General features: G+C 49.4%; 10 protein-coding genes across 10 annotated transcripts; 3 read left to right on the top strand and 7 right to left on the bottom strand.

The window, feature by feature from the left end:
- Positions 1-194: 194 nt before the first annotated feature.
- AKAW2_10185S (phosphoketolase family protein) lies at positions 195-2,642 on the bottom strand (the record flags this gene model as incomplete). The annotated part of the gene is made up of 1 exon (XM_041684379.1): positions 195-2,642. One exon carries the CDS (start codon positions 2,640-2,642, stop codon positions 195-197), a length of 2,448 nt encoding a protein of 815 aa, XP_041536905.1.
- Positions 2,643-3,364: 722 nt separating this feature from the next.
- AKAW2_10184S (uncharacterized protein) lies at positions 3,365-4,508 on the bottom strand (the record flags this gene model as incomplete). Its single annotated transcript, XM_041684368.1, has 4 exons — positions 3,365-3,501; positions 3,554-3,676; positions 3,729-3,909; positions 3,975-4,508. The coding sequence occupies 4 exons, from the start codon at positions 4,506-4,508 to the stop codon at positions 3,365-3,367; spliced, it is 975 nt and encodes a 324-aa protein (XP_041536904.1).
- Positions 4,509-4,994: 486 nt separating this feature from the next.
- AKAW2_10183A (uncharacterized protein) lies at positions 4,995-6,762 on the top strand (the record flags this gene model as incomplete). Its single annotated transcript, XM_041684357.1, has 5 exons — positions 4,995-5,121; positions 5,178-5,495; positions 5,559-5,845; positions 5,898-6,019; positions 6,072-6,762. The coding sequence occupies 5 exons, from the start codon at positions 4,995-4,997 to the stop codon at positions 6,760-6,762; spliced, it is 1,545 nt and encodes a 514-aa protein (XP_041536903.1).
- A 5,783-nt stretch (positions 6,763-12,545) lies between these two features.
- AKAW2_10182A (uncharacterized protein) lies at positions 12,546-13,138 on the top strand (the record flags this gene model as incomplete). Its single annotated transcript, XM_041684346.1, has 2 exons — positions 12,546-12,554; positions 12,611-13,138. 2 exons carry the CDS (start codon positions 12,546-12,548, stop codon positions 13,136-13,138), a joined length of 537 nt encoding a protein of 178 aa, XP_041536902.1.
- Positions 13,139-13,298: 160 nt separating this feature from the next.
- AKAW2_10181S (uncharacterized protein) lies at positions 13,299-14,278 on the bottom strand (the record flags this gene model as incomplete). The annotated part of the gene is made up of 2 exons (XM_041684335.1): positions 13,299-14,060; positions 14,108-14,278. 2 exons carry the CDS (start codon positions 14,276-14,278, stop codon positions 13,299-13,301), a joined length of 933 nt encoding a protein of 310 aa, XP_041536901.1.
- A 391-nt stretch (positions 14,279-14,669) lies between these two features.
- AKAW2_10180S (uncharacterized protein) lies at positions 14,670-15,981 on the bottom strand (the record flags this gene model as incomplete). The annotated part of the gene is made up of 2 exons (XM_041684324.1): positions 14,670-15,530; positions 15,592-15,981. 2 exons carry the CDS (start codon positions 15,979-15,981, stop codon positions 14,670-14,672), a joined length of 1,251 nt encoding a protein of 416 aa, XP_041536900.1.
- A 767-nt stretch (positions 15,982-16,748) lies between these two features.
- On the bottom strand, positions 16,749-18,740 carry AKAW2_10179S (purple acid phosphatase family protein; the record flags this gene model as incomplete). The annotated part of the gene is made up of 4 exons (XM_041684312.1): positions 16,749-17,100; positions 17,151-17,591; positions 17,641-18,336; positions 18,385-18,740. The coding sequence occupies 4 exons, from the start codon at positions 18,738-18,740 to the stop codon at positions 16,749-16,751; spliced, it is 1,845 nt and encodes a 614-aa protein (XP_041536899.1).
- Positions 18,741-20,129: 1,389 nt separating this feature from the next.
- AKAW2_10178S (uncharacterized protein) lies at positions 20,130-22,914 on the bottom strand (the record flags this gene model as incomplete). Its single annotated transcript, XM_041684301.1, has 10 exons — positions 20,130-20,195; positions 20,255-20,830; positions 20,905-21,087; positions 21,148-21,477; positions 21,529-21,626; positions 21,683-21,841; positions 21,891-22,093; positions 22,145-22,419; positions 22,485-22,783; positions 22,848-22,914. The coding sequence occupies 10 exons, from the start codon at positions 22,912-22,914 to the stop codon at positions 20,130-20,132; spliced, it is 2,256 nt and encodes a 751-aa protein (XP_041536898.1).
- A 2,179-nt stretch (positions 22,915-25,093) lies between these two features.
- AKAW2_10177A (gamma-glutamylcyclotransferase family protein) lies at positions 25,094-25,615 on the top strand (the record flags this gene model as incomplete). Its single annotated transcript, XM_041684290.1, has 1 exon — positions 25,094-25,615. The coding sequence occupies one exon, from the start codon at positions 25,094-25,096 to the stop codon at positions 25,613-25,615; it is 522 nt and encodes a 173-aa protein (XP_041536897.1).
- An 82-nt stretch (positions 25,616-25,697) lies between these two features.
- On the bottom strand, positions 25,698-27,475 carry AKAW2_10176S (IQ calmodulin-binding motif protein; the record flags this gene model as incomplete). Its single annotated transcript, XM_041684279.1, has 5 exons — positions 25,698-26,043; positions 26,089-26,234; positions 26,304-27,143; positions 27,216-27,293; positions 27,353-27,475. The coding sequence occupies 5 exons, from the start codon at positions 27,473-27,475 to the stop codon at positions 25,698-25,700; spliced, it is 1,533 nt and encodes a 510-aa protein (XP_041536896.1).
- Positions 27,476-27,614: the final 139 nt, after the last annotated feature.

Raw genomic sequence — 27,614 nt, 5'->3', positions numbered from 1 at the left:
CTCATGGATTTCATCTCGCGTGAACTTACGTTGCTATTCGGAGGAGCTGGTAGTAGTGTCCTACTAGTATTATTGAGCATGGCCAGGTACTACTGCCTGCATAACTTTGCAGTCAGCAATACATCACGACCAATCCATCACTACTTGATTATGACTATTAACAGCTACTCCCCGCAAACTGCAACCCAAACAGTTCAGACGCCCTCGCCCTTCTTCCGCGGATACTGCCAGGTCCAATTCCGAATATAATCCGGATCAATGCCATCATCGTAGGCTTTCTGCTTCGCCAGCAACTGCATGTTCAGGAATTCCTCCCTCACCCCGGACGCCGTATTGCCCAGTCCGCGGGCATGATCGATCGCATCGACAGCCAAACTATACCGATCTGTCTGATTCCTCACAGCCAGCTCAAATGGCGTATCGATGTTCCCCTTCTCCTTGTATCCCCTGACATGGATGTTCTCCTGTCCGGGTCTCTTATACGTCAACCGATGGATAAGCCACGGGTACGAATGAAAGTTAAACACGATCGGCCTGTCGGCTGTGAAAATAGCCTTCCATTCCCGGTCGGACATTCCGTGCGGGTGATGAATCTTGGACATGAGTTTGAACAGATCGACCACGTTGACGAAGCGCACTCTCAGCTGGGGGAGGTGCTCGCGCAGCAGCGCCGTGGCGGCTAGTGCCTCGTGGGTGGGAACGTCGCCGCATGCGGCCATCACGACGTCTGGTTCCGCACCTTGGTCGTTACTGGCCCAGTCCCAGATCCCGACGCCCTTGGTGCAGTGGGCGATTGCAGCGTCCATGTCCATGAATTGGATGTGGTCTTGTTTGTCGGCGACAATGACGTTGACGTAGTTGGCGCTGCGGAAGCAGTGGTCCATTACGGAGAGGAGGGAGTTCCCGTCCGGCGGCAGATAGATGCGTACGACTTCGGGAGACTTATTGGCCACGACGTCGAGGAAGCCTGGGTCTTGGTGCGTGAAGCCGTTGTGGTCTTGGCGCCAGACGGTCGCGGTAAGGAGGATATTCAGAGAGGCGACTTTGGCGCGCCATTCAACTTCCAGACATTTTTCGATCCATTTGCAGTGTTGGTTCACCATTGAATCGATGATGTGGATGAAGGGCTCGTAGCTGTTAAGGAGCCCATGACGGCCCGAGAGGACGTATCCTTCTAGCCAACCTTCACAGGTGTGTTCACTGAGCATTTCCATAACTCGACCGGCCATGGAGAGGTTTCCGCCATTGGAATCTTCGGGGAAGTATTCGGCCAGCCAGACCTTCTTTCCGGCTTTGTATATTTCGGACAGTTTGTTTGATTCGGTTTCGTCCGGCCCGAAGACACGGAAGTTGGTCTGATTGAAGGCGACCACATCACGGAGGTAATGTGACATGTTGACCATGCTGCCGCGGATGGTGGCTCCGGGATCAATGGACGTAAGTGCGTACTTGCGGAAGTCGGGTAGGTCCAACGGTCGCCGTAAGAGGCCACCGTTGCCCACCGGGTTGGCGCTCATACGGTAATTACCAGTTGGAGCGAGGGCCTTGAGTTCAGAGATCAGGCGGCCTTCTCGAGTGAAGAGCTCTTCGGGTTTGTAGCTCTTCATCCACGATTCGAGAAGTTGGAGATGTGAAGGATTGGTGAGGACGTCGGTTATAGGGATTTGGTGGGCACGCCAGAAGCCCTCGAGAAGTTTGCCATCAACTTCGCGCGGGGCGGACCAACCCTTTGGGCTGCGCAGAATGATCATGGGCCAGTGTGGGCGGAAAGGTTCTTTGGACTCGCGGGCTTTCTTCTGGAATTTTCTGATTTCAAGGACACAGTGCTCGAGCGTAGCTGCCATGGCTTGATGCATGGTTTCGCGATCGCTACCTTCCACAAAGTAGGGGGTCCAGCCGTAACCCTTCATGAGAGCAGAGAGCTCATCATGGGAGATACGTGCGAGGAGTGTCGGATTGTTAATCTTGTACCCGTTGAGATGGAGCACGGGTAAAACGGCTCCGTCGGTGCAAGGGTTGAGGTACTTGGTACTGTGCCAGCTTGTAGCGAGTGGGCCAGTCTCAGCTTCACCATCGCCCACCATGGTCAAGGTGATCAAATTCGGATGATCGAACACGGTGCCAAAGGCATGCGAAATGGAATAACCCAGCTCGCCACCTTCGTGAAGACTACCGGGGGTTTCTGGGGTAGCGTGACTGCCGATACCGCCGGGGAAAGAGAATTGCTTGAAGAACCTTTGCATTCCTCGCTCGTCTTCCGACTTGTCGGGATAGACTTCAGAGTAGACCCCCTCCAGGTATGACTGAGAGAGAATACCAGGGGCACCATGGCCCGGACCTGAGATGAAGAGAACGTCCAGATCATACTTCTTGATCAGCCGGTTCATGTGAATCCAGGTGAATGATTGTCCTGCATCTGAGCCCCAGTGACCGAGTAGGCGTGCCTTGAGATGCTCCACCTTCAATGGCTGTTTGAGGAGCACATTGTCGCGCAGATAGAGCATGCCTAGGCATAGGTACATGCTGGCACGAAAGTAGGCGTCCATCTTCCGGACTTCCTCAGGGTCAAGGTTCTGGCCCTTGACCGTGGAGCGAGCAGCTCCATAAGCGGAGATGCTCTGATCGTTCGAATCTGATGGCATGTTGTATAAGTGTTACGCTTGGTAAAAGTACCCTTAGTTGAGAAGAGATCTGTGATGCCGGTCAGCTCCTATTTAAGACGGATATCTGGATGGCTGGAACTGGCCATTGTTGATGTGGGCTGACATCCCAATGGGCTCTATGCTCGTAATTCCCGGATGGCATCCTGGCAAAGGCCATGTAGTAACCAGTCCATGACGCTGGCTTCCGTCACCCTCCGCGCCTGCTGCGTCACTGGATGAGATGATGTATGTTAATTGGTTCGGATGGTCTCTACCGGAGTTGTGGTACGCTAGTCCTGTTCCGGGGCTGACATCTCTCCCCGGGCCGTTTGTGTGGGCCGACACCTTATCTTATGGGCTGATGTTCACCTTTTATCCCGGGGTTTGGCGGTAGGTGCTGAAGTATAGGTTGGAAGAACTTTGGATGTGAGACGCCAGCCCTGATTTCACCTGTGCTATTTGGCACCAAGCTCACCAAGCTCTCTTACATTTTTACTTGGCAGGCCAAGTCGGACGTCAGCTGACGGTGCATGCTATGCTAGTAACATGCATTACACATTACTAAGTATCTACAAGCCAGGGTTTTTCAAGCAATGATCACAAGTTGATGCTATCAAGGGAAGGCGCAGCAAAATACCGAAGGCGTATCAGCACCAGAGAAAGTGCATGTTCAACCCAATACATCATCTCTGCTACCTTATCATGTACCACATTCATCATTCTCAATACTCAAAAGTTTCACCAACGATATCTTCAGTCAGCTTCCACAGTCGTTCTGCCTCGATCTGATCCCGGGCCCAGCTGCGCACCTCCTCTGGCTTAACCACTGCACAGTCCTGAACAAAGCTTCCATTATTCTCTGCCAGACTTGATTAGCTTAAAAGAATGACCGGCACATAGAGAATACTTACCATTGGCGGAGATAGATGAATGAAATGCGGCAAATACATGCGTCGCCACACCTTGCGACATAGACTTCCAGGTTATCTCTCTTTGCCCACTCCGGAAGTACCCGAGCACTGTGAACCATTTCACTGGAGTAATGTCAGCAAGCCCTCGCACAAAAGAATACTTAAGTGAGCTTACCGAGTGATTCATACATCTCATTCCAGTCTCCTCTCGCCAGATTCGTGTTAATAGTACCAGGATGTAGGCTGACTGAGGTTAGGCCTTTGCTCCCCAGCTTTTGTGCGAGAGACACAGAGAAGAGCATGTTGGCCGTCTTGCTTTGGCCGTAGGCTAGCCAGGGGTCATAGTTTTTGCCTTCCTGATATAGCCATCAGCTCATTATCTCGACATTTGGAGAAGGAGGGGCATGGCATGATAACTTACGTCAAAGTTCCAGTCATGGAACCTGACTGAACTCAGCAGGTGGCCGTTGCTAGACACATTCACAACTCGGCAAGACTTTCCAGGAACCACTAGCTTTTTCATGATCAAATTGGTGAACAGAAAATGCCCGACGTGATTGGTGGCAAATTGACTCTCGATCCCATCATCCGTTAGCGACAACGGTGATGCCATGACACCAGCGTTGTTGACCAAGACATCTATATCCTCCTTGTATGTCAGAACTTCCTTAGCGGCGATTCGGACTTGGGCCTGAGAGCGCAGATCTAGTTCAAGGAGACGGGTGGGTACTCCTGGCGCAATGTCTGCGATCTCCTGGGCTGTCTGCTGAGCTTTGACGATATCGCGGCTAGCAAGAATAAGGAGGGAAGGGCCGTGAATGGCAATAACCTTTGCAAACTCGGCACCAAGACCACCTGGGCTAACGCCAGTCACGAGCACGGTCTTGTTGGCAATGGCATCCTGGCAATCCTGTGCTACCTGCTCTGCTGAGGTTTGCGAGGAATATGAAGACATGATGATGAGAAGCGGTCTGCGAGGCTTGATACCCAAGTAGTTATAACACTTCTGAAGGATATTTGAAAATTGATGAAGGTGAGATGAAGAAGATAGAACAGAAGTGCTGTATGTGGGAAACGATCATAGTATATATAGGGCCCTGGTTGAAAGATGCGTACAGCCTCCCTAAACCTATTCCCAAGATAGTCAAGGAATCCACGTATAATTGAGCCCAATTCGTATATACTCCGGTCCTCATTTTGACCCATTTTGCTCCCTATGTTGGCTCAATTACTAGATTTCCTATTTGGGCCGAATTAATCTAAGACTGGTAACCCGATTGGGTTAGTGTCTGAGGCTGGCGATGACGGAGATAACGGAGCAACGCTAAGCCCGGCCGCTTTCAACAGGATTACTATCCCATATGACCCTTGACTTCACTTCATCGCATTTCCTTCGTGTCTACCGCATCCAGGACCATCTAGTACCTTATTTCTATTCTCGATGGATAATATTCCGAGTGAGGTGGTATTCTCAACGGGGCCATTGCCATCCGAATCCGTGGTGTTTGAGTATACCAATGGTCCCCTCAAGATATCTCCACCAAAGAGGAGAGGGCGTCCCGCAGGATGTTAGTCCACAAACCCATCTAGAAATAGAATATCAGCATGGGCTGACCAAAGTTAGCGAGAAAGAAGAAGCAACACCTTGAGGGGTCCCGGCGTCGCCCCGCCGCCGCTTCCAACTTTAAGTTCGTCAACCTTGGGCCCACGTTGGCCCCAATCGATGAAGAAGAGCGCACCACCATCAGAAGCCACACAATGATTAACCGTACTCGTCAGGATCAGAGGAAAGCCGAGATTACTCCTGGCGATACTAGCCTCGAGCTGTCTCGCCTGACCCACATCCACATTCCACATGCATATCCGCAGAAGAATCAGACTGATCCTTTTGACACGCTGCCTATTACCATGGAGCCATACATGCTTGATCTCTTTGCGTTCTGTGAGTGAGAAAGAAGGTGTTCCATTTTCCTGTGCACGCTTAGCTAATTAAGTACTCTCTAAGACAAAAATCGTGCATCGGAAACACTATACTCAATCGAAAAGAGAGCTGGGTGCAATCCAATAGACGAATATTGGGTCCCAATGCTGTTTCAAGATCCAGCAATGCTCCATGTCGTACTGGCGTGTGGATCATTATTTACAATGGACTTGCAACGCTTTCGAGCAAGCCCGGCTTTTATATGGCATATTAGTCGAGCTATGAGCATTGTTCGAAAGAGACTCGTAAATTCAGTGGATCCGCCTTCGGATGAAACAATAGTTGCTGTTGCTAGCATTGCTATTGCAAAAGTTGGTAGATGCCGTACAAACTGGGCGGATATGCTGGCTAACCTTTCCACAGAAAGCAGCGGGCCAGCATGATCAATGGGAAGTTGACATGAGGATCCTGAAAGCGTTAATTGACATGCGAGGAGGTTTGGACGCACTGAACGACAAGCCCATGGTACAAGGAAAGATATACAGGTAACTCGGTTCCTTTCTCATGGTTATGATAGTTACTTACCTGGACTTTTAGGGCCGATATCAGTGGATCCTTAGATGGTGGACGAAAGCCCATTTTCAGTGATCGGTTCCAACAATCCCCAATCCCAAATTCTCACAACTACCATTTACCACAAGGTTTCCAAGAGCTAGATCGCCTGCTGCGCATAGATAGTGCACTGAAAGCAGTGATTCATGATATGCAATCCTTAGTCGAGGAGTTCTCCAGTATTACAAAGAGCAGCGGCCAAACCGTCGTTGCGAGGATCCGTTTCTGGCTGACGTCAATCCAGTATACACTTCTTTCAATGCAATATGGAGATGATTGTCCCAGAACGCAAGCCCAGGAGGTCTGTCGACTTAGCCTCTTATTACTGTTGAACGCGGTGTTTCATGAGTCTCCTCCTGGTGCATCGACTAGCGATGTACTTATCTCACAGCTGCGGCGGCTCCTGGAGAATGCTGAAGTATTATACTGGCTTCCGCCCACTTTTCGTCTTTGGACCCTGTACCTTGCTGCTTGCAATGTTGCATCTCCCACGATAAGAGCTTGGTCGATTGCAGGTATTGCGGAACTGGTGCTGCAAATAGGCATCTCAGATGAAGAAGAGTTTAGTCAGCAACTCACGTTGTTCCCATTTGACCCACTTACACTTCATGCTATCTGTCCAACCATATGGGATGATGTACAATATTTCGTTCAGATTCAGACAGCGCTTCCATAACCTCCCTAAAAAAGAAAGCCATAGTGGAACAGAAGGCAAGATTTATTCAAAATCTTCCATGTGGACCAATAAGGAAGGCTTGAACTTCTCCGAACACTTACCTCGTTTGTTGATATCTCTAGTATGGCTATCTCTATGAGCTCGAGCAAGCGTAATCCAGTGAATTGGATCGCTATGGGCTTCCGCACCTATCTACGCTGTTGTCGTAAATGACTCTGTGAAGTACGGTCAATCAGACGAACAGAGGTCTTCCATGCCATAGGCCAGTAGCATGGAAGATTCAAGATCAATATTTTGAAAGTCCACGCAGTCGAAGAACACCATATCCCAACGAAAGAATTCGGAGGCGAGCACTAGTTACTGGCATCCCCCCCCTCCGCGAATGTAAAGTACCACTACCTTCCACGAAAATATCTCTACCCATCTATTAGAGCACAGAAGGCGCCCGAGTGATGCTCAAATCTACGGGTTTCTGCGTAGCTACAAGAGGTAACCTCCGATAGATGATCTTGCCTCTGCAGTAGTATTCAATTCTGAGGGAGGTAAGATCCGGGGCAGGAGTCAGTACGAGACGCGAGACTAACAATGTAAATATAGAGGGCAGATTCCGCTGGCTTCACAATCCAAACAAGTATATAAGGCAGGTCGAGCCCCCTCGATCTGGCTTGAATCAATCAGCTCTCGCTCACGTCTCTACCGCTATAGTTAGGGGGAGAGTCACTCGATCCTGCCCCCTTTTACTGCTTATATTACGTCCCAATATATAATGCATGTATAAAGCAGAGACCTTGACTACAATGGCCGAAGTGGAGGATCTTTGGTATATCGAGACGTGTCCCGTCCATCTGCTGCGCTCAGATCCCTCTGCAGTGGTAAAATGATGATGGTGCCGTATAAGAAAGGCATCCAGAGAGTCAAGTGTCTCTGAAACCCAGCAATATAAAGAAGGACAGTGGTTACTATGTGTACCAGTCCAACGGAAATCGAGTTCTCATGCTACTCAGCCAGGACATATACTACCCGCGTAAACGACAACTACTGCAGCCTGAAGACAGCAATATCAAGAGTGCCGTGCAATTGGTCCTCCAAGTTATTTTGGGCTTGCCAGAGGCAGTTACTAGACTGTCTCAGAAGGGGTGACTCTGTGCGTGGAAGAATATCTCACCAATGGTACCTCTACAAACACCTGCCATGGTGGCGGCTGAGGTCAATCAATGGATGGTCAATTCCGGGCTAAGTTAACCACATATAGCGACAAGCGAAACGATATAGTTATGTCGTCCGGGTGTTTTCTTTCATGCCACGTCTCCTGTCGATGTGAGTCGTGCTGTCTGGTCTGGAGAAGGCAAAACCCTACGCAAAAAGCCTGAGAGCATTATATATAAAGGGATATCATCGTTTTACAGCAAAGCACACCACACAGTCACGAGGGAGATTGCGAGGATGTATAGAAAACTCAAAAACATGCGGTGAACTTACTTCTGCCCTGAGAGGCACAATGACGACTATATTTCTATGCTGACTATATGTCTCGCTTGCGTCCTTGCCAACGAATTACGGCACATGGTAACACCATATCGTTGATACCCGTCTCGCCACAGATGGACATTGAGGACGATACAATAGCTGACCCAACAGTCCACTCCAAAGGTCATATGGCATCCAGCCCAACTTTACCTAAACGCAGCGTGAGCTAGTTGTTATCAACATCGCCGCAACATGTCATTGTGCTTCTGGTTAGGCCCCATGAAACAAAGCCACCCGCCGCAGTCTGTCATGGCGACCGCCATCATCGCTACATTATGTCTATCTACATAACAAGTAACAACAATGCTCTGGCGCCAGATGTCAGTGTACAACAACAGAGGTAGAGTAATATAATTCTGTCCTCTCCGCGTCTCTCCAAACTGAAGATCGACATGTGCATCCCCTTCTCAACAACATACTGGCAAAATAAGAGCCAAACATATCAGGGGCTTGAATGAATGAATATTTCGCCCAAGTTCTGAGACATATTGAGATTTGACTCTTGCATAATTGCCAACAAAATAATGACGTGTCCGGACGGCAGGCTCATCCACACCTGAAGCCAAGTCTGATCCGAAGCCGAACATGGCAACGACAATACAAACCATACAATTTGCGACTAGATCAAGAGAACGACTCAACACCGCTGTGTCGTTTGCAAGTAGATTCGTCATTTACACCACTGCCGAACCATGGACACATGCACACAAATTGAAGGGTTACATCCAGAAGCAATGAATAGCCTTCAACTTCCGCGATATCACCTTTGTACCACCCACCCACTTGCAATCTAAACTGGCGGTCCCGCGTGCTGAAATCCCTGAGAAAACTGCCATTATTTCTGGCTTGGTGCACGTTTCGAATGTCAGGGATATAGGGGAACCAGCAAGAACTACAACAGGATAGACAATATATCGCTTGGTGGTTGTGTCTTGGAAGACTACATCTCAACGATCCTTGTTGACAGTAATGATTATATATGTCATCATGTCTGGCCTCTTGACTGGCTGCGGCTGCTGGCTGACTTTCCAGTGAACCGGTGTTTTCTCTCTATAAATCAGAGAGTCTCGAACCAAAGAGAAAGAGGTGGCAGTATCGGCACAGTGTGCTCTGGCTCCATACCTCTCCTCATATAGACCTACATCTCAAAAGCTATGTCAGTATCTTCCTCAAACGAACGACTAAACAGCATTTTCACCAACGACAAGTCTTTTGCAAATGGCGCCATATGCAGTTAATAGATCTGCCTACTGTCTACCTACCTACACATACAGAATATCTGAAGAATATTAACTTGTCCGATCAGTGACAGCAATCCTCACCATCCATCAAGCTGGCCCTTTCTCGAAGATAGAGACCCAGATCACACCGGAACAAACACTCTTCGGAACCACTAACGATGCCTCCTCCCTTCTGACGCTTAGCCTCGGACATCACCGCATCAGCTGGGAAAGGGAGGGGATGGTGGCTGTACCGGTATGCCCTGTGTGCTGCTTCATCTAGATAAACCAAATCATTACTTTTACGCGCTTTAGCCAATGCTCATGGCTCAACACCGTCGCAAAACTGACAAAATGGAGAAGAACTATGCCAGTACGTTCTATCTGGGTTAGCATCTACCTCTTGCTGAAGGAGATTCTTCTCATCAACGCCCCATTGATTGGACTTTCACTCCCCAACGTACTACATTCGCAAAATGTCCTACCATCTCGGATATACAAATTCGCTTTCTCGCCAATGGTGTTTCCGGTCCACGAGTCGCTGAACACTGCACAATATCCGGGCTGCTTTTCTCGTATATAGGATATCAGAAGAAGCCCACCATTCTCAGAATGACTTTGGAGAAAAGGAGTATACAAAGTGGAGTGAACAATCGCCTACCAAAAGAAGGTGGCGTGTCTGTTCCCTATAAGGTACGGCTTGCTTTTGGAGCAGGAAGAAACGTACATACCGCCTGCCTGCCATTTCACGGATGCAATGTTAGTCGGGCACCGAAACATCCAAAGTAAGAAGAAAAGGGTGCACACTGCTAGTAACACCATCTTACCTTATAAGGAATAGACCTTATCCTTCTAGGATAGGCGGAGGGTATGACCTGAAATGAGTGAGCAAAGGCCAGCCTGCGTGCCTGCGTGCCTGGCCAGTAGGGCGGCAGCTGTCCCTCATATAGAATAGATACCACCCACTATGATGGTTCTGGTGTGAACGGGAACTATTAGCTCAAGGTTAATGATGGTTATCAATGGAAGAAGATCTAAGCATTATCAACCTCCCGGATAGCTATGATTCTTGCTATCTTGGTCTTGGGCTGTATATATTCGACTGATGTGGTCTAGTCTCATGATTGCTGCTGGTTGCTTGGTTAGGAGAAAGTGCGTTTGCTCGCGATGTTATGGGGTTGTGAATCTGGTAGCTACGGTAGCGTAGCGTGTCATTAGGTGGTTTCCAGCCCAATTGATTGAATACTTGAAAAGGTTGTCACGAGGTGCTATGAATCCCAAAGTAATGGCACAGAGCTCGAAGCTTTTGCATGTGTATTTTCTTGTAATCACCTGACAGACGAATTGCCAAATGAAGGGCACACAAATGACGATGGTTGTGTTGTAATATACTATTCTTTGATTCAAAGTAAAGGCTGAATCTAAACCTCGTTACGCGGGAAAGGTATGATAAAAGACAATGCATCCTTCGAACAGTTCCGGTGTGCAAACGATATAGTTGAGGTCATAATGATAGAAAAATTCGGAAGTCAGTGTCTGCCAAGGAAGGTGAAGTATTTAAAACCCAACGAACGAAAATAAAAGCCGAGAGAGTCGCACATCAATACAATTTACCGAACAGAACAGAATGGAGGACCCTAATGCACACTGGCCAGATATTGATATCGATCCGTACCCAAATCCATCATATAAGTGGGTACCATTCTGCTATATCTGTTGCAGTGGGTTTACCACTGTCCCAGGAGACCACTCCCTTGGCCGGGATACTTACTCTAGGCCGAATGCCTCTGAAATCACATACACGGCTCACGAGTTAGAAGACCTTCATGCCCTTACATATCCTGGCTGGCGAACCCTCTTTCGGCTGAGTATGTTCTAATATCTCTCTGGTGGTAGAAAAAGAAAGAGCTCATGCTAATTTTTTTTTTCTTTCTTCCAGTTATGTATGACCCTAAATCGCGAAGCTATAAACTCTCTGGAATTTCTCAGAATTTCTATCCATGGCGCAAGTTCCACGCTCCGTGGAATGAAAATGATGGGCTTATAAGTGTCGGGAACTACAAGAGAATCTGGCGGCAGAGACTAGCGGCACCTAAGCTAGTACAATGTAAGGAAAATATCGAGAAACAGTCGAGTCTTGCTGGATACTTGGTTCACGCTAGGTGTTGGAGGGAATTTATTCGAGTTAACAAATGGCATCACCTTACGAAGGAGAGTTTAGGCATCGTGTCTCGCGCGCTGCGAATGCGCTGTTTGAAGGAATGCTTATATATCTATTATGATGACCCTGTAGAGTCATTCCTAATAATGGAGCCTAGAGGTAAGTTTTTCATACACTCTCATACACTCTCATCTATCTAATTGGTAGGATTGATGAAATAACACATGAGATATAACAGATCCCATGGGAATGACATCAGTTCGGCGATTTGTCACTCGATGCAGGAATAGGGCTAAATATAAAGCCAGCAGTATACCATGCTCTACCGATTCATGGCTTATTCGTCTTCCAATGGAGTTACAATATATGATCATGGATTATCTTTCTTATGAGGATGTCTGCTCAGTCCTGGAAGGAATTCAATGGACAGTTGACAAAGGTTATTGGAAGCTACGGCTCAATCTCAATCTATTCAGTGAGATACAGAGTATCTTACACGAAGATTTAGATTGGCGATGGCTTTGCTTGAAGTTGGAGGCTCTTGAGCATAGCCAGGCTGGGGTGGACAGAAAGCGTTTCTTCACGCTGCTGGAGGAAATAGCGGATCAATATGGCTTAACGAAAACGATCAAGTATGCAGGTTGGTAGAGCATAAGGAAGGGGAGTAGACCAACTGTATGTGAAAATGGGAACTACGGGGTTGCACCTTCTATGTCCAGATGTGATATCTATGCTTCTTGTCAGTCTCGCGAGGAAAATGAGTAAAATGCCTCGGGGGAAAGCTCCAGATTAAAATTCGTGGGACCAGCAACTGTGTTTCCATAGAAAAGAAGAAGATTAGCTTACAATATACCGGTTCGACAAAATCTTCAGACATGGCCAATGTATGATTGCCCTCACCGTACAATATGGAAGCCATAACTCATGTCTTTCATTGAAGTATACGGAGAATCAAGCCTTTCAGGACGAGATGAGGGTTATGAACCGCTACCAGCAAGAAGGAGTCATCACAGGATTATGGAACTTAATCCTGAATATTCACTTTCCTCCAAGTGAGGACTTCGTTCATCGCCCTCAGCATGGAGGGAAAAAAGGGGGGAAAGCAGGATACACCGATATTGAGTCGTCCGTGTGGATTCAGCACCACAGGGCGAAGAGCAGACGGCCAACTCGGTTTTTGGTGACGCAGTGCAAACGCTTCGCAAAGGAAGGGCAAGACAGCGGATGGGCAGAAGGAGTGCGTCAAATGAATATCTACCTCGGGGACATTGCTTCCTCATCAAAGGGACGCAAGTATGGCATATATGGTATAGTAGCAATTGGTAAGCATGTTAGGTTCTACGAATGGGACCGGAAGAACAAAATGGTGGTCGATTTGGGAAGTGGACAGCCTTATCATGTCAAAGACGACAGCGTCCAAGTGCTGAATTTCCTGAACATGATTAAACAGAACGATAAATATGTTTAGACGACTAATATGTCTCTAACCCTACAAACTACCTAAGCATTAAACATTAATAATAAACTTCACCCACGAACATGTCCCATAATCACTGCATCTCCAATGTCAACATCCAAAAACCAAAGACCATAAAAGACAACACAACACTAACGCATATAGCCAACAACTAAAGAGGAACCCACGGCCCTCCAACAGGCGTGCTGGGCGACCTCAGCAAAACCCCCATATTCTCCTCCTCTGCCAAAACGGCCTCAATATCCCTGGCCCGCATAAGATTCCACCAGCGCTGAAATTCTTCCCTAAAACACTCAGGATCATACAACGGCCCAAACATAACCGGCTGAGGGTCATCATCCGGACCATTGCCAAACCCAGTGGTTGTCATCCGAGCAAGCGTCAGTCTCCACCATCTAGTTTGTTCCGACCAAGCACCGAAGTTGATCCTGAGAACCAACAACGTTTCAATATATCGAGCCGGCTTTGCCATTATAACTGGAGCAATGTCCTGCGGAAAGCGGCCGAAGTTCGGCTGTCCATGCTGATAGCCCGTCAGGGGTAGTCGGCCGTCATTGCTCAACATGTAGGATAGATTTGTCGGTCGAGGGATTCCAGTCGGAATTGGAGGATTGCCTGGAAAGTACCACCGCTTGGAGTAGAGGCATATGTCTATGTGGGGGATCTCTCCTTGTTCTGCTGCTGCTGGTCCCTGAGCACCAGAGCGTTGTGAAGCTTGGGATGGCGTCATGGTAATCTCAGGGTGGGTGTAGACGTGAAAGCGGTGGACAGGCGTCGGGCGGCCTGATTCACGGGTCGTGGCAGTGGCTGAGGCGCAGCGTAGGAAGTAAGGGTATTCATGGACATATTCGTAATTGCGGAAAAAGTTGGCCGCTCGTGTCAAATGCTCGTCTTCGAGTATGAGATCGAGGTTCTGTAGGAAGTTAGCAGATAGAGGGGAAGGTTGAGGAGGGTATGTACTTGTGCTATGCTGTGGTATCCCATAGCCCTCATCGCTAGATCACCCCATAGTAGACATGGAATACCCTCGGCTTTGAGCACAGAGCTGATGGATGAAGCGAATCTGTAGGAGACAATCGGGGTTTGTGGGCCCTCGAACAGGAACTGATACATGGATTGTTGTCCTGTCATGGTGGTACATATACGACGGTATAGGAATTGAGATATGGATGTTCTGAAAAGATAGTGACAAAAGATGCCAATTAGGAGAGGTGTAGTAGGGACGTCAGGAAAATAGAGGGACATGTGGTAGAAGGATATTGTAGAGGATGTGGTAGCATGTCAGGTCTTCATAGTTCCTGCCTGATGAATATTGAATCACACGCCGAGCACAGGGAAAGGGCTGTGACATTGTGTTGCCAGTCTACGTAAATAATTACAAGTTCTTTCCAGTTCAAGTACGGTGCGTACTACCGAGTTTGTCAACTACAAGTGTAAAGAGATTCACATACAGTATTCTCGTCGAAGAAATCCAATAAAAGCAAGATGTGTGATTTAGAAACACATAACTATGTATCTAGAGCTATTCGTCTGTATCCACCGCCCTATCGGACTCGGACATTCGAAAGGGTCCCGCCTCATCATCTGTCGAATACGGGGCACGGGGTGATATGCTGGTTCTATTTTCCGGAGGATTTTCTTGTCCCCAATGGCTGTCGAGAGGAATGGGCTCTGGTTCACCGGACACTCCCATCTCGAGTCTTATCTCTTTCTCCAATTCATCCAGCAGTTTCGAGGAAGGTATGCTAGTATATTCCCCAGTCCTGCATGATTCCCACCATCGTCGGCATGTCTCGCTGAGGGTTCTTTGTTTTGCGTCCAAGTCAAATAGATCGCCATACGGAGCTACGTAAAGGTATGTCTTGAAATGTTCTTCCAAATACTCCTCCCACCATATTTCGTTTGTCTTGAAATGCTCGTCTCGCACCTTCAGGTAAACCAGGGCCTCAGCGAACCGAGCAGGCGTGGGCAGAACCAGGGGATTCTTAGTGGGCGGATAATCCTTAACATTGGGTCGGTGAACTCCCTCCTCGCGGAGCCTGCGGTCTGACGTTAGCATAAAGCTTTCGTCCGCCTCGTTGGCCTCCGTCTGCACAGTGAACTTGGGAAGCTTCCAGTACACATTGGATTTGCAGTGGAGTCTTAGATCGTGATGCAGTTGAGGACCTTTCTTCACACCAGCTTTCTCCTCCAATCGGGTATGAGAGAATGAATCGAACAAGTGGAAGACGTGAACCGGCTTGAGCTCATTGACAGAGCAGGCTCCTCCGTTGTAGGGACAGCCTGGGTAGTTGTCATCGTCTTTGAACCCAGCCTTGCGCAAGGTTTCAATGGCGTCTTCCACCTGTTCGTCCTCAACAACCAGGTCTACTGAGATCGGTATCTGTCAAATTGATAAGCACGAGGTTCTATACAGAATAACGAGATATATGTACTAGACGTACGCTACTATCATTGATTTCATGTTCGAAGATAGATCTTATTATGATACCCCACAGCACACAGGGGATTGGAGGATCGGCTTCCTTGAGAATGTTACTTGCGTCCGATGCTATGATGAATGGAAGTGTTTGCCCGTGATACTCTTCCCCGAGATACTCATAGGATGTTATCGTGTATTGGCCTGGTGGTCGATGTTCCTCGGTTGTGTCATCCTCGCTCGTACGTGAATGAAGAAGGGACGACGCTTCGTTATCCGCTTCATTATCCGCGTCATTGTCCGCATCGGATGCAACTGATATTGGTTGATGGGATGGATGATCTTCCGTGAAAAAGATAGACGAGGGAGACATTTCGTTGGAATCCCAACTAGTGGCCGAAGGTTTATCGTCCATTGCGAATCAAGGTGAAGGACTGTAATCGAAAGGCTAGTCCGTTGTGTGACACACCGATGATAATGAAAGGTTGTATACCATGTGTATCCCCTCTGCCTTTTATAGTTGAAGATAGTGCTGCATTCATACTGGATATTATCTTGATCTTCAAGGAACATTGCGTCTCAGCAGCATTAGATCTGGGAATGTCCTGCTTCTGCACGGCGAGAGCCATCTCGTCTCTGGCATGAGATGGAGTCTGCTTGGATCATTTCGCAGTGAGATAATATAGCCTGGGTCATTCCGATGTCCTGTAGAGGCCAGGTATAGTAGTATACTCTCCTGCGGAGGACTGGTAGGAAGGAGTGGCTTATTGGGGTTGATTGGGATGCATAAGCTAGTAATATCGAGTAAGGATACATGAAGGGTACAAATGATACTAGTATTGGCTTATCTACAGATGTAAGTATGCAGAACCACTTACGATATTGTGATGGTGTCACCTGATGCAGCGCAGTGCTCCTTTCTACCTGGCAATCGCATCGCTCGACAAATCCAACATGTGACTTTGAGTCATGAGAAGGAGGTGATAGGAGAAACTATAGGAGACAGCAAAAGCTACTTGACGACGATGCAATAATCCAAGCCGTTTATTATATACTAAGTACTTTTGTCATGTACATGCACACATCTCTTTTCATAATAATTACATTCCAGACATTCGGATCTCAGAACACATCATGCAGTATTGTCATCAGTAGTTGCCATGCTCCAAAGAAGATCACAGTTCAAGCGTGAAACTTCTTACCGCCGGCAGCGTGGGACGGCTTAAGAAGGGTCAACGAGTCACCAACAGTGCCATCATCGCCACGGATCAACTCCCACTTGAGAGCAGTCTCGTTGAAGATGGTGAGCTTGCTGAAACCGTAGTGGACCTTGTCCAGCAGGGCGGTGATGTTGGTCAGACCCTCGCCGTCGCTGAATTCGCTGTGGCTCTCAATGTTGCCGGCCATGCCGTTGATGATATGGGTGATGGACTTGCCGTTGTGGGCGTAGTAGGTGTCGTTGTTGACGATGGCGGCGGTATCGATGGTACCGTTGGCTCCCAGAGGATAGAGACGCTCGTACCAGTGGATGTGGCTGATTTCGTTAGCGGGTAATGCGGACTCTTGTTGCACGAGTAGACTCACCCAGAAAGGTAGGCGTCAACGCCATACTTGAGGAGTAGACCCTCGAACGCCTCGCGCACGTGCAGCTGGTACGAGGAGTAGGCAGAACTGTACATAGGACGGTGGCTCATGACAATCACCCATGGGGTCTTGCTGCGATCGACCTTGGCCAGGTCCTGCTGCAGCCAGTGCCACTGCTCATAGGACTTGGTCTCGTGGACACTGCCGTTGACATTGCCGAACGGACCACTGTCGGTGATGAAGGTCTCGCTTTCACTGGGCAAGGTCTCGTTGCCGGTCACATCCTCGGCAAAGTTCCACTCAGGGCTGTTGGCGAAGTCGGTCTCGCCATCAATGGAGACGAAGTGAGCAAGACCGTAGTCGAATGAGTACCAGAAGTTACCGACGCCACCGGTCTCGGGACCAGGCATGCGGAAGCGGTGCTGGTAAGCGGTGAAGTTTCTGCAACAATTAGCCACTACATCTCAGGATTAGAAGAAGGAATATATACCTCTGGGAAGGCGGGCAGCTGTAGTAGGTCAGGTTATCAGTGGGAGCAGTGCCGTTGGCGATGTCATCGTTCAGGTAAGCAGTGAGGATATTGTGAGGACCGTCAAACTCGGCGCACGAGGCTTCATGGTTACCCGGCAAGACCATGTAGGGAATCTTGAGAGTGACGTTGTTGAGCCACTGTTGCCACAGATCCCAGTTGGACTCATACAGCACGCTCATATCACCACCTTGCGGGCCACCTTGGTCGGGGATTTCGCCCGCGGGCAAGGGCTTCTTGTACTCCTCTGGCAGAGGGCCACCGCCGGGAAGTGTAGAACTGGTGCCGTTGTAGCAGACCGGCCAGTCGTCGGCACAAGCAAGTATACCCGAGTACCAGTCATCGGCGTAACTGAGGTCACCTCCGTGCCAGGCGAATGCAGTTCCTTCAGTGGCAGCCTTGACCAGCTGCTTGTGTGTGCCATGAGCATTGGTGTATCCCATATCATTCAGTACAGCGACGCTGAACGAACCCGGGTGACCGGCAGGACGGCTAGTCTTGAAGCTGAGGACCTCCGACTGGGTGGTGCCATTGGCGGCAGGGATCTGGTAGTAGTAGGTGGTGTCGGGCTCCAGACTGTCAATGCTCACCTCGTGGAAGAATTGACTGCACTGGGTGACCGCCTTGACCTGGGAGCAGGAAGGAGTACGGTCGTATCTAAACCCGTCAGCACACAGCCATACCAACTAGTAGTGATATACATACGTGTGGGAGTAGCCCTGCGCAGTACTGTTCAAGTTGCGAGGGTCCTTACCCCAGCGGACAGCAGGCAGCTGGCCCAGACCGAAGGGGGTCTGGTAGTGAATGTGCATGCCCTTGGGGATGTAGGACAGGGAAATCACATTGACATTGTTCCTGGGATTGGCGGTGGCCGGCTTGACGGCCGGAGGTTCAACCAGACGAGGGAAGCCTTTGCCGTTGCCATTGATGGTGGGATCGACCCAATCGCCGATCGGGACGGCCGGTCCAGTGTAGGGGAAACGCTCATCGACCACCGGACGGGCCTGGGCGGCCGTCGCGGAGAGAGCGACGAGCAAAGCAGAAGCAGCAGTTCCCTTCATGGTCGCGTGCTTTCAGCTGGACAAGCAGACGAGAATTCTTGGCTGATGGGGAGACAACCCTGGGGCCGCCCGACCGGTTTATATCCCCCGCGACCGACATGTTTATCTGCAGGTCGCGATAGCAAACGCAGCGAGGCAAGGGATCACACGTGTAGATAGGCCGGGCAACAATTGGCTTCGGAAGAGCCGACGGGGAGCGGCCATGCATCGATCCAGGTCGGTTAGTTGCGACCGGAGGGCAGCGGAGAGACTAAGAGAGTACTAGAAAGCAGGGGACCAGGCAGGGAGTGGAGAGCTTCAGCTTCAACTCCATCGCCACTGAAGATATCGCTAGCCATGCATGTGCCGCATTCCCGCTTCAGCGATTGGTCAGTACTCCATTGTCCTCAGGCACCCATATTCCCATCCCAGTGGGACCTGCTGACTCCTGGCACTCTGATTGGCTGGTCACTGATAAGTCACCCAGCAGCATCCCGGCACGTGTTGAGGGGGTGGTCAGCAATGAGAATCTTCCTTTTTCCAACTCTCTTCTCCGCATTGGATCAGGCAATTCTAAGCATGCTCAATACTATGTAGTAAGCTGGTACTACGCATGCCCAGTTTCCATACACACTTCGCGAAATGCTTATATCCATGTGAACCAAGGTCTTCCACTCCCTGCTGCACGTGGTTCCTGAACTGGACTGATAAAGATGGTGGACATGACGTCCTCCCGAAAGCTACCAGATCTTGCTAATACACGACAGGCGACAGGGCTGACAGGGATGCAATCTGTCTCTTGAGCACGTGTGAGAATCGGGCGCCTACAGAATATTTGGTTTATGCTCTGTCCCATGCTGCACATAGGAATCAAAAGGAAAACTACCTCACCACTCAGCAACATGGTAGGGTCTCCTTTCCCATCAGCTTAATACTAACGGTGCATTAGACAACCTATTGTCTTAACAAGCACTCTTTGTTACTACAATATCGAAGGAAAGCAGACGAACACATCATCACGTCCAATCCCATTGACCCTGCACCTGCACGCCAAGTCCACAGCGACGTCGATCATCTTGTATCACCTAAAAGGCACGCGACCAGTGCATATGATACCTAAACAGGAAACCAAATTAATTATTTTACACATCATGCATGGACAACATCAAATACAAAAATGTTGGTGAAGCATTAAGACAGTGTTCGGTTGAAATCTCAGCTCTGCCGAATGCTTCCCATCCCGCAAGAGCAATTCAACCTTCATCTAGCTCTGAACTACAAATTCACTATTAATCAATAAGACATCTTGAATATGTACAGCTACCTCAACCAGCCCTGTATATTACGCGCAACCACTAACCCCCCACCCCGACCCTCTCACCTACTACATATATACAACCCCTCCACCCCTCAAACCCCAAACTTCCCCCCCTCCGGCACAGCCAAATACGAGCACCCCTTATAATCGCACGTATCCTATCACAGCCCTCATTAGCCACCTCCCTCTCCAAAAAAGGAATCGAAAACAAACATACCTTATAAACCTCCGTCCCCCACCAACTAAACCCCTTACTAGCCCCACTAAAATAAATCGCAAAGAAAATCACCACACCCGCAATCGACACCGACGAATCCAACGCCGAACTCAACACAAAATTATACTTATACCACCACTGCCACACCCTCCTCCGAATCCACCACCCAAACGTCAATCCCACAACAGCCCAACTCCCATAACTCGTCCCCGTCGCCGGAGGGAGGTAATTCAACCCGCCCAGAAACAGCGGGATATGAACTCTCCGCCAGAGCGAATTCGGGTAGCGGCGTTTGAGGAAGTAGACGGGGATGGGCAGGACGGCGCCAATGATGAAGAAGTAGAGTAAGGAGCTGTAGCCGATGCCGTTGGTGAAGTAGTTGCGTGGGCCGATGGCGCCCCAGATAAGACTCGTGTTGAATTTTGTCCTCGAGAAGGGACAGCTGAACCCGTTGACGGCGTCGGTGGTGCAGACGTTGCTGATGTTGCCCAGACTCCAGTTTAGGACGGCGACGGAGCTGAGGGTTCCGAAGATCATGCCGACGCATTGGACGAGGAAGACTTTGCGGGGTGGGATCTATGTATTACGTTAGTATTTAGGGATATCGGAGGGTTGAGTGGTGGGTTGTAGTAGGTGGGGGGAAAGGGTACCTTGCAGTAATCGCAGAGTTTCATGTCCTCTGCAAAGTAGAGACCCTTGATGGTGGTGATGTAGCCAATGTCGAAGAACCAGATGTTGGCGAGGACTTTTCCTTCGAAGACGAAGCCGGCGACGATGCGGCAGAAGATGTCGATGTTGATTTTTAGGTTGGATGTTGCGTATACGATTGCGAGCTGCGTAGTTGAGATATTAACCCCTTGAACTAGTAGTGGATGGTGTAGGAATACACTTACCGGGCCGTAAAAGACCATAGCTACTGCGCAAGCTAGCAAGACGCCGTACCATCGCAGTTCGACGTTCCAGTATTCGACGCTGAATATGCAGATGAATAGTGCCAGTACGGCTGCACCGAGGTACCACAGAAATGGGACATCACGGTGTCCCGAGTTGGTGTCGGTGTGTTTCTTGTCCTTGGAGAAATAGTTGCGCACGACATGAGGGACTCGCCGAGCGCCCGCGGCAATGTCGTGACGGTTCTCGAGGATCACCCAAACTAGGAGGGAACTCAAGGTTGCGAATGATAGACCGAACATGTTCAAGGCGTAGGTTACGGGCATGTAGACCTGAAGTATTTGAGTCAGTAAGGATCGTGGGAATGTTGCGAGGCGGCGTACCGGAGAATAGGCCTTGTATTTTTCGATATCCAGTTTGTAGCCGGTCGCTTTGCTGACCACTTTAGATGCTTGGTAGGTGGCGCCGGTGTTATCATAGACTGAGGACGAGATGATTAGTATGAGGACATGCTCGGACAGACGGCAAGTTGCATACCGGACGAGCTCTGGAAAGGAAGATAGCCTGTATACCATACATTGCGGTAGTAGCAAGCGACAGCGACAATCCAGATCCAGAACACCAGGGAGGAGAAGACATTGATAATTGCCCACGACGGTATCAGCAGTGGTGATCCGACGTAGGAGATTTGGCTCCCTGGCGAGGTATTAGCCTGGCTGTGGCACAGTCATGGACCGGTACTTACAGTCAAACGTGATAGGCAGCAAACCCATACCACTTTCCATGCCGAAAAGCTGATTGACGACCGTGCTCTTGGGGTTGATCCAGCACGGAAAAGTGAAGTAGCTCAGCGCTGGGAAGATGAAATCCGGGAACCAGTACCAGCAGAAGGAGATGCAGAAGGCAAGACTGAAGAATGCGTAACGAGACATTTTCCATGTATCCTTACTACTTCTCATTAGATTCTTGACTTCTTTTCGGATATAGCAGTATACTTACACTCCTTGTAGATCCCCTTGAGCCAGGTTGTGCAAGGTTGTCGTGAGCGAAGTCGTGCTCAGCACACCCGGCCAGATGAGTTCCTTAGGGGCCACCACCACGGACCGAAAGAAGCCAGCCAGGCAGAAACCGACCAGGAATGTTCCTAAAGTGATCAAGATCTGGAAGCCCCAGCCAGCTTTGTATCCGTAGAACATCTGCTGTTCTGTCAAGACGTCTGCTCCTAGTCGGACGTAGATACTAAGGTTCGACATGATGTAGACTAAAACGTGTTCCTATATAGAGTACCTATTAGGACAGATTCGACGATAAATCAGGCGTACGGCTATTCACTACTCACCTTCTGGTTGAACGGTCCCGGGTTCAGGTTGAATCGGCACACGCCGAGGTTGACATCCCAGCTCGGAAGGGTCTTTTCCCACAGCTTGCCTAGCGGGTACGCCAGCAGCAAAGTCACCGAAGAGGATATTGTGATGGATGGTTTCCGAAGGGTGTAAAGTGTGTTCAGTCCACTGGCCACAATACAGAATCCTATACCAAGAATCCACATTCTCAGCGTCAGAATAGGTTCTGTTGGGTCATCTTCGTGGATACCGATGCCTGCCGCCCGTAGTACTTCGGTCTGGGAATCTACCTCGGCTGGTGGTTGTGTTAGCAGCGACAACAGGGACCGGAGGTGAAGTGAAAAAAACTCCAAACTCACCACGGTCGGTATCCTCGACAGGGTAGACACTCTCCTTGTCGAGACCATCTTTGGTGTCGGTGGCCATTTCCGCACCAGAATCAACAGTTGGATAAGACCAGGACCATGGAAAGTTATCAGATCAGATAGGTGGCATCAGATAAGATCGATCCCGGGCCGGCGTGTCTTAAATATATCCAACAGAACTTGCCAACAACCCAGGTCACCGGGTGAGGGATTATTCTGCCACGGATTGTCGGCACCCACAAATCTCCCTCGGACTAACCTAAGCCTTAGTGGGCCGTGTTTGGACGAAAACACCCCAGCCCTATAAGGCGAATGGGTGCCTGTGGTTCCGGTGGACCCTTCGGGTTTCGTGTGCCCGCGCAAAAGCTTTCTTGGCGACTTGGCCGTGATCGAATCGACCCAATGTTGCAACCTGGGAAGATATTGATCCATTGTGATGACATGAACATAGGAATCTGTTCGAGGGTCTGTATAACCTGTTCACCATTTACCAGGTGCAATGTCTCAATTGACTAAGGTGTAAGCACTTCTGCCCAGCGAGCAAATGGAAAAAAGGGGCATCGTGAGGAGATTGCATTTCTCCCGTGGTTCATATCGCGCTAGCGTGGTACTCGCATGCTTAGCGGGTAATGAACGTCAAATCACTGGCCATGTTAGCGAATCAACTGAGACAAGGCGCCTTATCTGATCCCTTTTGCCCGGATGATTGTGACTGCTCGGCACAGTACGTAAGGTAAGTTGCATTTTCGCGGTTTCCGCGTCATTCGGAGTCCCAAGTCTGCCTCTGGAGGTGTCCTACAGGAAATAGAGCCATAACGTATCTCAATTGCTGCGTCAACCAACCCCCAGGAAGCTTATCCACATCCTCATCGCGCTCATATCATGAGCCGACAAGACGCAACAAGTCGGAAGTCCTTCCACAAGTGGCATCCATGACGGGTCCACAAATGCAGTCTCGCAAGTGATATCCTTTTTAAGGCTGATGTAACTCTAACACTCCTATCATTCTGCATCTGGCGTGATGTCTCCAGGCGGACCTGTGGGTTCCTTCGATGGTCACCTTGCCCCACCAACGAGAGGTAAGCCGAACCTCCCGAGTGATCTTGGCATTCAGTTGGAGAGGGGTTACTGACAGAAATGCGAGGTTGGAGCTTAGTAGGTAGCAAGCAGGCAGATATCAAAATTGCCGGTCGCTCAAAGAGGGTTAGACACGTCGTAGGATAATTTCGGAAGAGTCCACAGCTCCATCTGTTTTCACCCACTTTGTCGGCGCTAAGTCCAGGCTTCGGGGATATTGTCGGAAGTCCTTGTTTTCCTGGCTATTATCAGATGGGACTGCGAGCAGGCCTGTCCACCGGATGCGTGGTATCATGCCTCGCGCCTTCTGATCCGTCGTCCCACTCGACGAACGGTACTGGAAAACTCAATCATTCCCTTCAGCCTTACGACAAGGCTGAGGGATCAAGCATTTAGTTGCGTAATAGTATGTGTCTGCTCTCGACTGACGGCCGGGACTGGCCAGTTAATCATTGAGTAATGGTAAATGCGACTCGGAAAGCAGTTTGCCGAGCAGCCAGGGTTGTGAAGTTGATGGAAAGGATTACATCAACTAGCTAGTCGCACTATCATACTCCGATAATAATGACTTGTCACGAAATTAGTCATACGGAAAACTGCTATAAAGTGCAGTTTCGGTTGATAAAACTCGGTGGCATAAGGAGAGACTTGACCTGTAAAAGCCAGGTCAGGCTGTCTTGAAATATGCTGCAGTTTATCTGCCCATGAGCAGTTGTAAATTGGAGGGGATATAACAAATTCCTGTCATGTGGACCCGTTGGACAAGAAGTGAGGGACTGGTTTCACAGTATACCATTTGTATGTAACTGAAGTTCTCTACCCAAGCTCACTAACATAGATTAAGATGACTGTATGCAGCTATATGATCAGAAAATCTACCGTGTTCTATATATCACCGGGTGGAGTGAGCAAAATGATTTCGCGCCGAAAGTAGCCAGATTAAGCGATCCCGGGCATGATAAACTTTTCAACAACAGTGGATGAGCCACGAATATGGAAAGTTTGTTGATGAGGAGTACTTTCACATGTTCGACATGCTGACATCACTCTTTCTAAGTAATATGGGGGTGTTCATTGTTCGTCTCTCGGTGCAGTTGTTCTATGAAAGTATCAAAGCTCATCCTAACTGATAATAGGGAATTTAATATACATCGTGAGGAAGAATGTCTTCAGCAGCAACAAACTCACAACAACAATCCACCCCGTTCCCCTCCGCAACATCAGAAACAACATCAGATCGCTCCGCTTCAAACACACAGCATGATCCCCAACTCTTCCAACCGCATTATTTCTTCTTCTATGGCAGCCTCAGTGACCCTTCTTTCCTAGCAAAGGTGCTCAATCGTCAAGATAAACCAGCAGTCCGTCCAGCGATGATAATGGAACACGGGATGAGAATGTGGGGTGAATTTCCGGCGCTATTGGATGGATGTCCCGAAAAGCCGATTCACGGGGTCGGGTATAAGGTGCGTTCGCAGGTGGAGGAGGATCGCTTGGCAGAGTATGAGACGGATATGTATCGGAAGAAGGGGTGCGTTATTGAGTTTAGGGATGGGTCGAAGGTCCCTGGGGTGACGTTCGTGTGGAATGCAGATCCAGGGTTGTTGAAAGAGGAGGGCTTTGATATGAAGGACTGGTTGTTGGAGCAAAAGGATAGTCGTGGGGAGGGTGAGGTGGGAGTATGAAGGCTTTGGATGTGGGTGCTCCTTTGTGATTTCTCGTCAAATTATGAATAAGCTTCTTTTAGCATCCTGTACTAATGCTGTCTCAGATCGGTTTCTGACGAAATGGAAGATCGAAGCTTCTTTTCGTATGGGTATCATTTCCTCCAGACGTAGCCTGCTCAGCCGCATCATTTGCTTCGTTTTTATTGATGGTACTCTCGCCACGTTGATGACTCTCGTCTCCCTCATGCCTCTGGTGTAGCTTGTGCTTTGCACCGTCCACCTTCTCTTGCAATGCGCGCACCTTTCGCTTCGCTCGAGTATAGCCTTCTATGCCTGCCAAAACAGCATATGACTTGCTGATTGAGACGTGTGACATGTCGACACCTTGATCTTGTAGCGAGTGGATGAAGGCGCGGAAGTTGGCGGCAGGGGGACGATAATGGCCACTGTTGATGTCAGCTGAGGCACTAGAACGTAACGAGGGTACATACCTCAAGGGTGCTAGACTACGTAGTTGTCCATTTCTTATCCTGATCAAACCAGCAGCTGCAATGCGAGCACCTCGCAGGAATGAGGAGTGCTGAAAGGCCCCGGACTCTTTGATGCCCACAAACAGCCGGAAGGTAGTATCAGCAACCTGCCTTGTTAGCTATTACATCGCAGACGCTAAGGGGAAGGAAGGATAAAGCAACAGCGACAAACTTACAAAGATCCACATATCTTCCTTCTTCGACGACTTCCCCTTCAGGGTCTTGAGGATCGTTCCCGGACTGACATGTGCCAATTTCTGTCCCACCTTTGTCGCCTGATAATCATCCTTCTCCTGCTTCCCCAAAGCATCCTCGTGTTCACTAAGCGAGCTATATCCTGACGATGACTCCAACGAATCACTCATCTCCGACAGGACCGGACTTCCATCGTCCGTATTTCCCCTAAACCTCGGCGCGTCCTCCTCAACAGGTACAACGCCCCTCAAACTATCCTTAAACCGGGCATTATCCGTCCAAATAAGCTCCCCATTCTTCGCCCACCGAAACTTCCCCGCTTCATCCACTTCAACCAGATAATTCATCCGCTCCTCTCGCGACAAATACCTCACCTGCTGTCGCTCCAATTTCTCTCTCGGACACTGAGGCAAATCCAACCCACTCCCCTCCCCATAGTCCAACCAGTAAAAGAAATTCTGATTCGTAGGCGAGTTCTTCCAATAGATATGATAGACCCGCAAATTACTGCCATGTCGGTGTTTCAAGTCCACCATTTCCAGAAAATATTGCAAATCCATCATCTTGGCCGTAGTGCCAGCCGGGAGATCATGATGGAGAATACTGGGAGAGGAGCCCTCCGTTCCTGAACCATTATCGCCCATAGCATGACTACTCGTCCTAGCTGTCTTCGACTCGAGATCCTCATCGTCATCCCCCCCAGCGCGCTTCGCAACACTCACAGCGCGGAGCCAATTCCGACGTGCGTTCGCGGCGCTATCCACATCTTCAGCTGGCGCAGATGGGCGGTGTAGTTGTCGCCATTCTGCTTCTTTCACGGCCTATTCCAGCGACAAAGACAACAACATTTAGCAATGGTTCATAGAAACCGCAGGGGTCCGGGAAAAGCCCACATCTTTCCATCGCGACGTCGACGCAGAGAGATCTAGTCCATGCAGTTCCCGTCGCGTGCGATAGCCACGATATGTCCTCTATAATTTAAATCCATTGTTAAAGGTCTGGCAGGATTGTAGCGAGAATAGAGGCCGACCTGGATGGTTTGCGCCGCCCTCGCTCGCTTCTCGGTGACGTCATGGTCAGGGACATGGCGGGCAGCTACGGTCGCGGGGTCCACAGACCCGCTGTTGCTGCTGGGTTCCACGGCAGATGCCATGGATTGGATATGGAAGTAGACGATTTTGTTTAGGGGAAATGCTTTGGAGCTTGTGGTAGGTTAAGAGTGAGGAGATGATCATGAGCAGAAAGAACAGCTTGAGGACGGGAAAGAAAAGATTGATTGTCGCTGGCGCCGA

The sequence above is a fragment of the Aspergillus luchuensis genome, chromosome 1, assembly GCF_016861625.1.
Source record: "Aspergillus luchuensis IFO 4308 DNA, chromosome 1, nearly complete sequence".
NCBI lineage: Eukaryota > Fungi > Ascomycota > Eurotiomycetes > Eurotiales > Aspergillaceae > Aspergillus > Aspergillus luchuensis.
The sequence above is the reverse complement of the archived record's forward strand: the minus strand, read 5'-3'. Positions and strand labels throughout refer to the sequence as shown.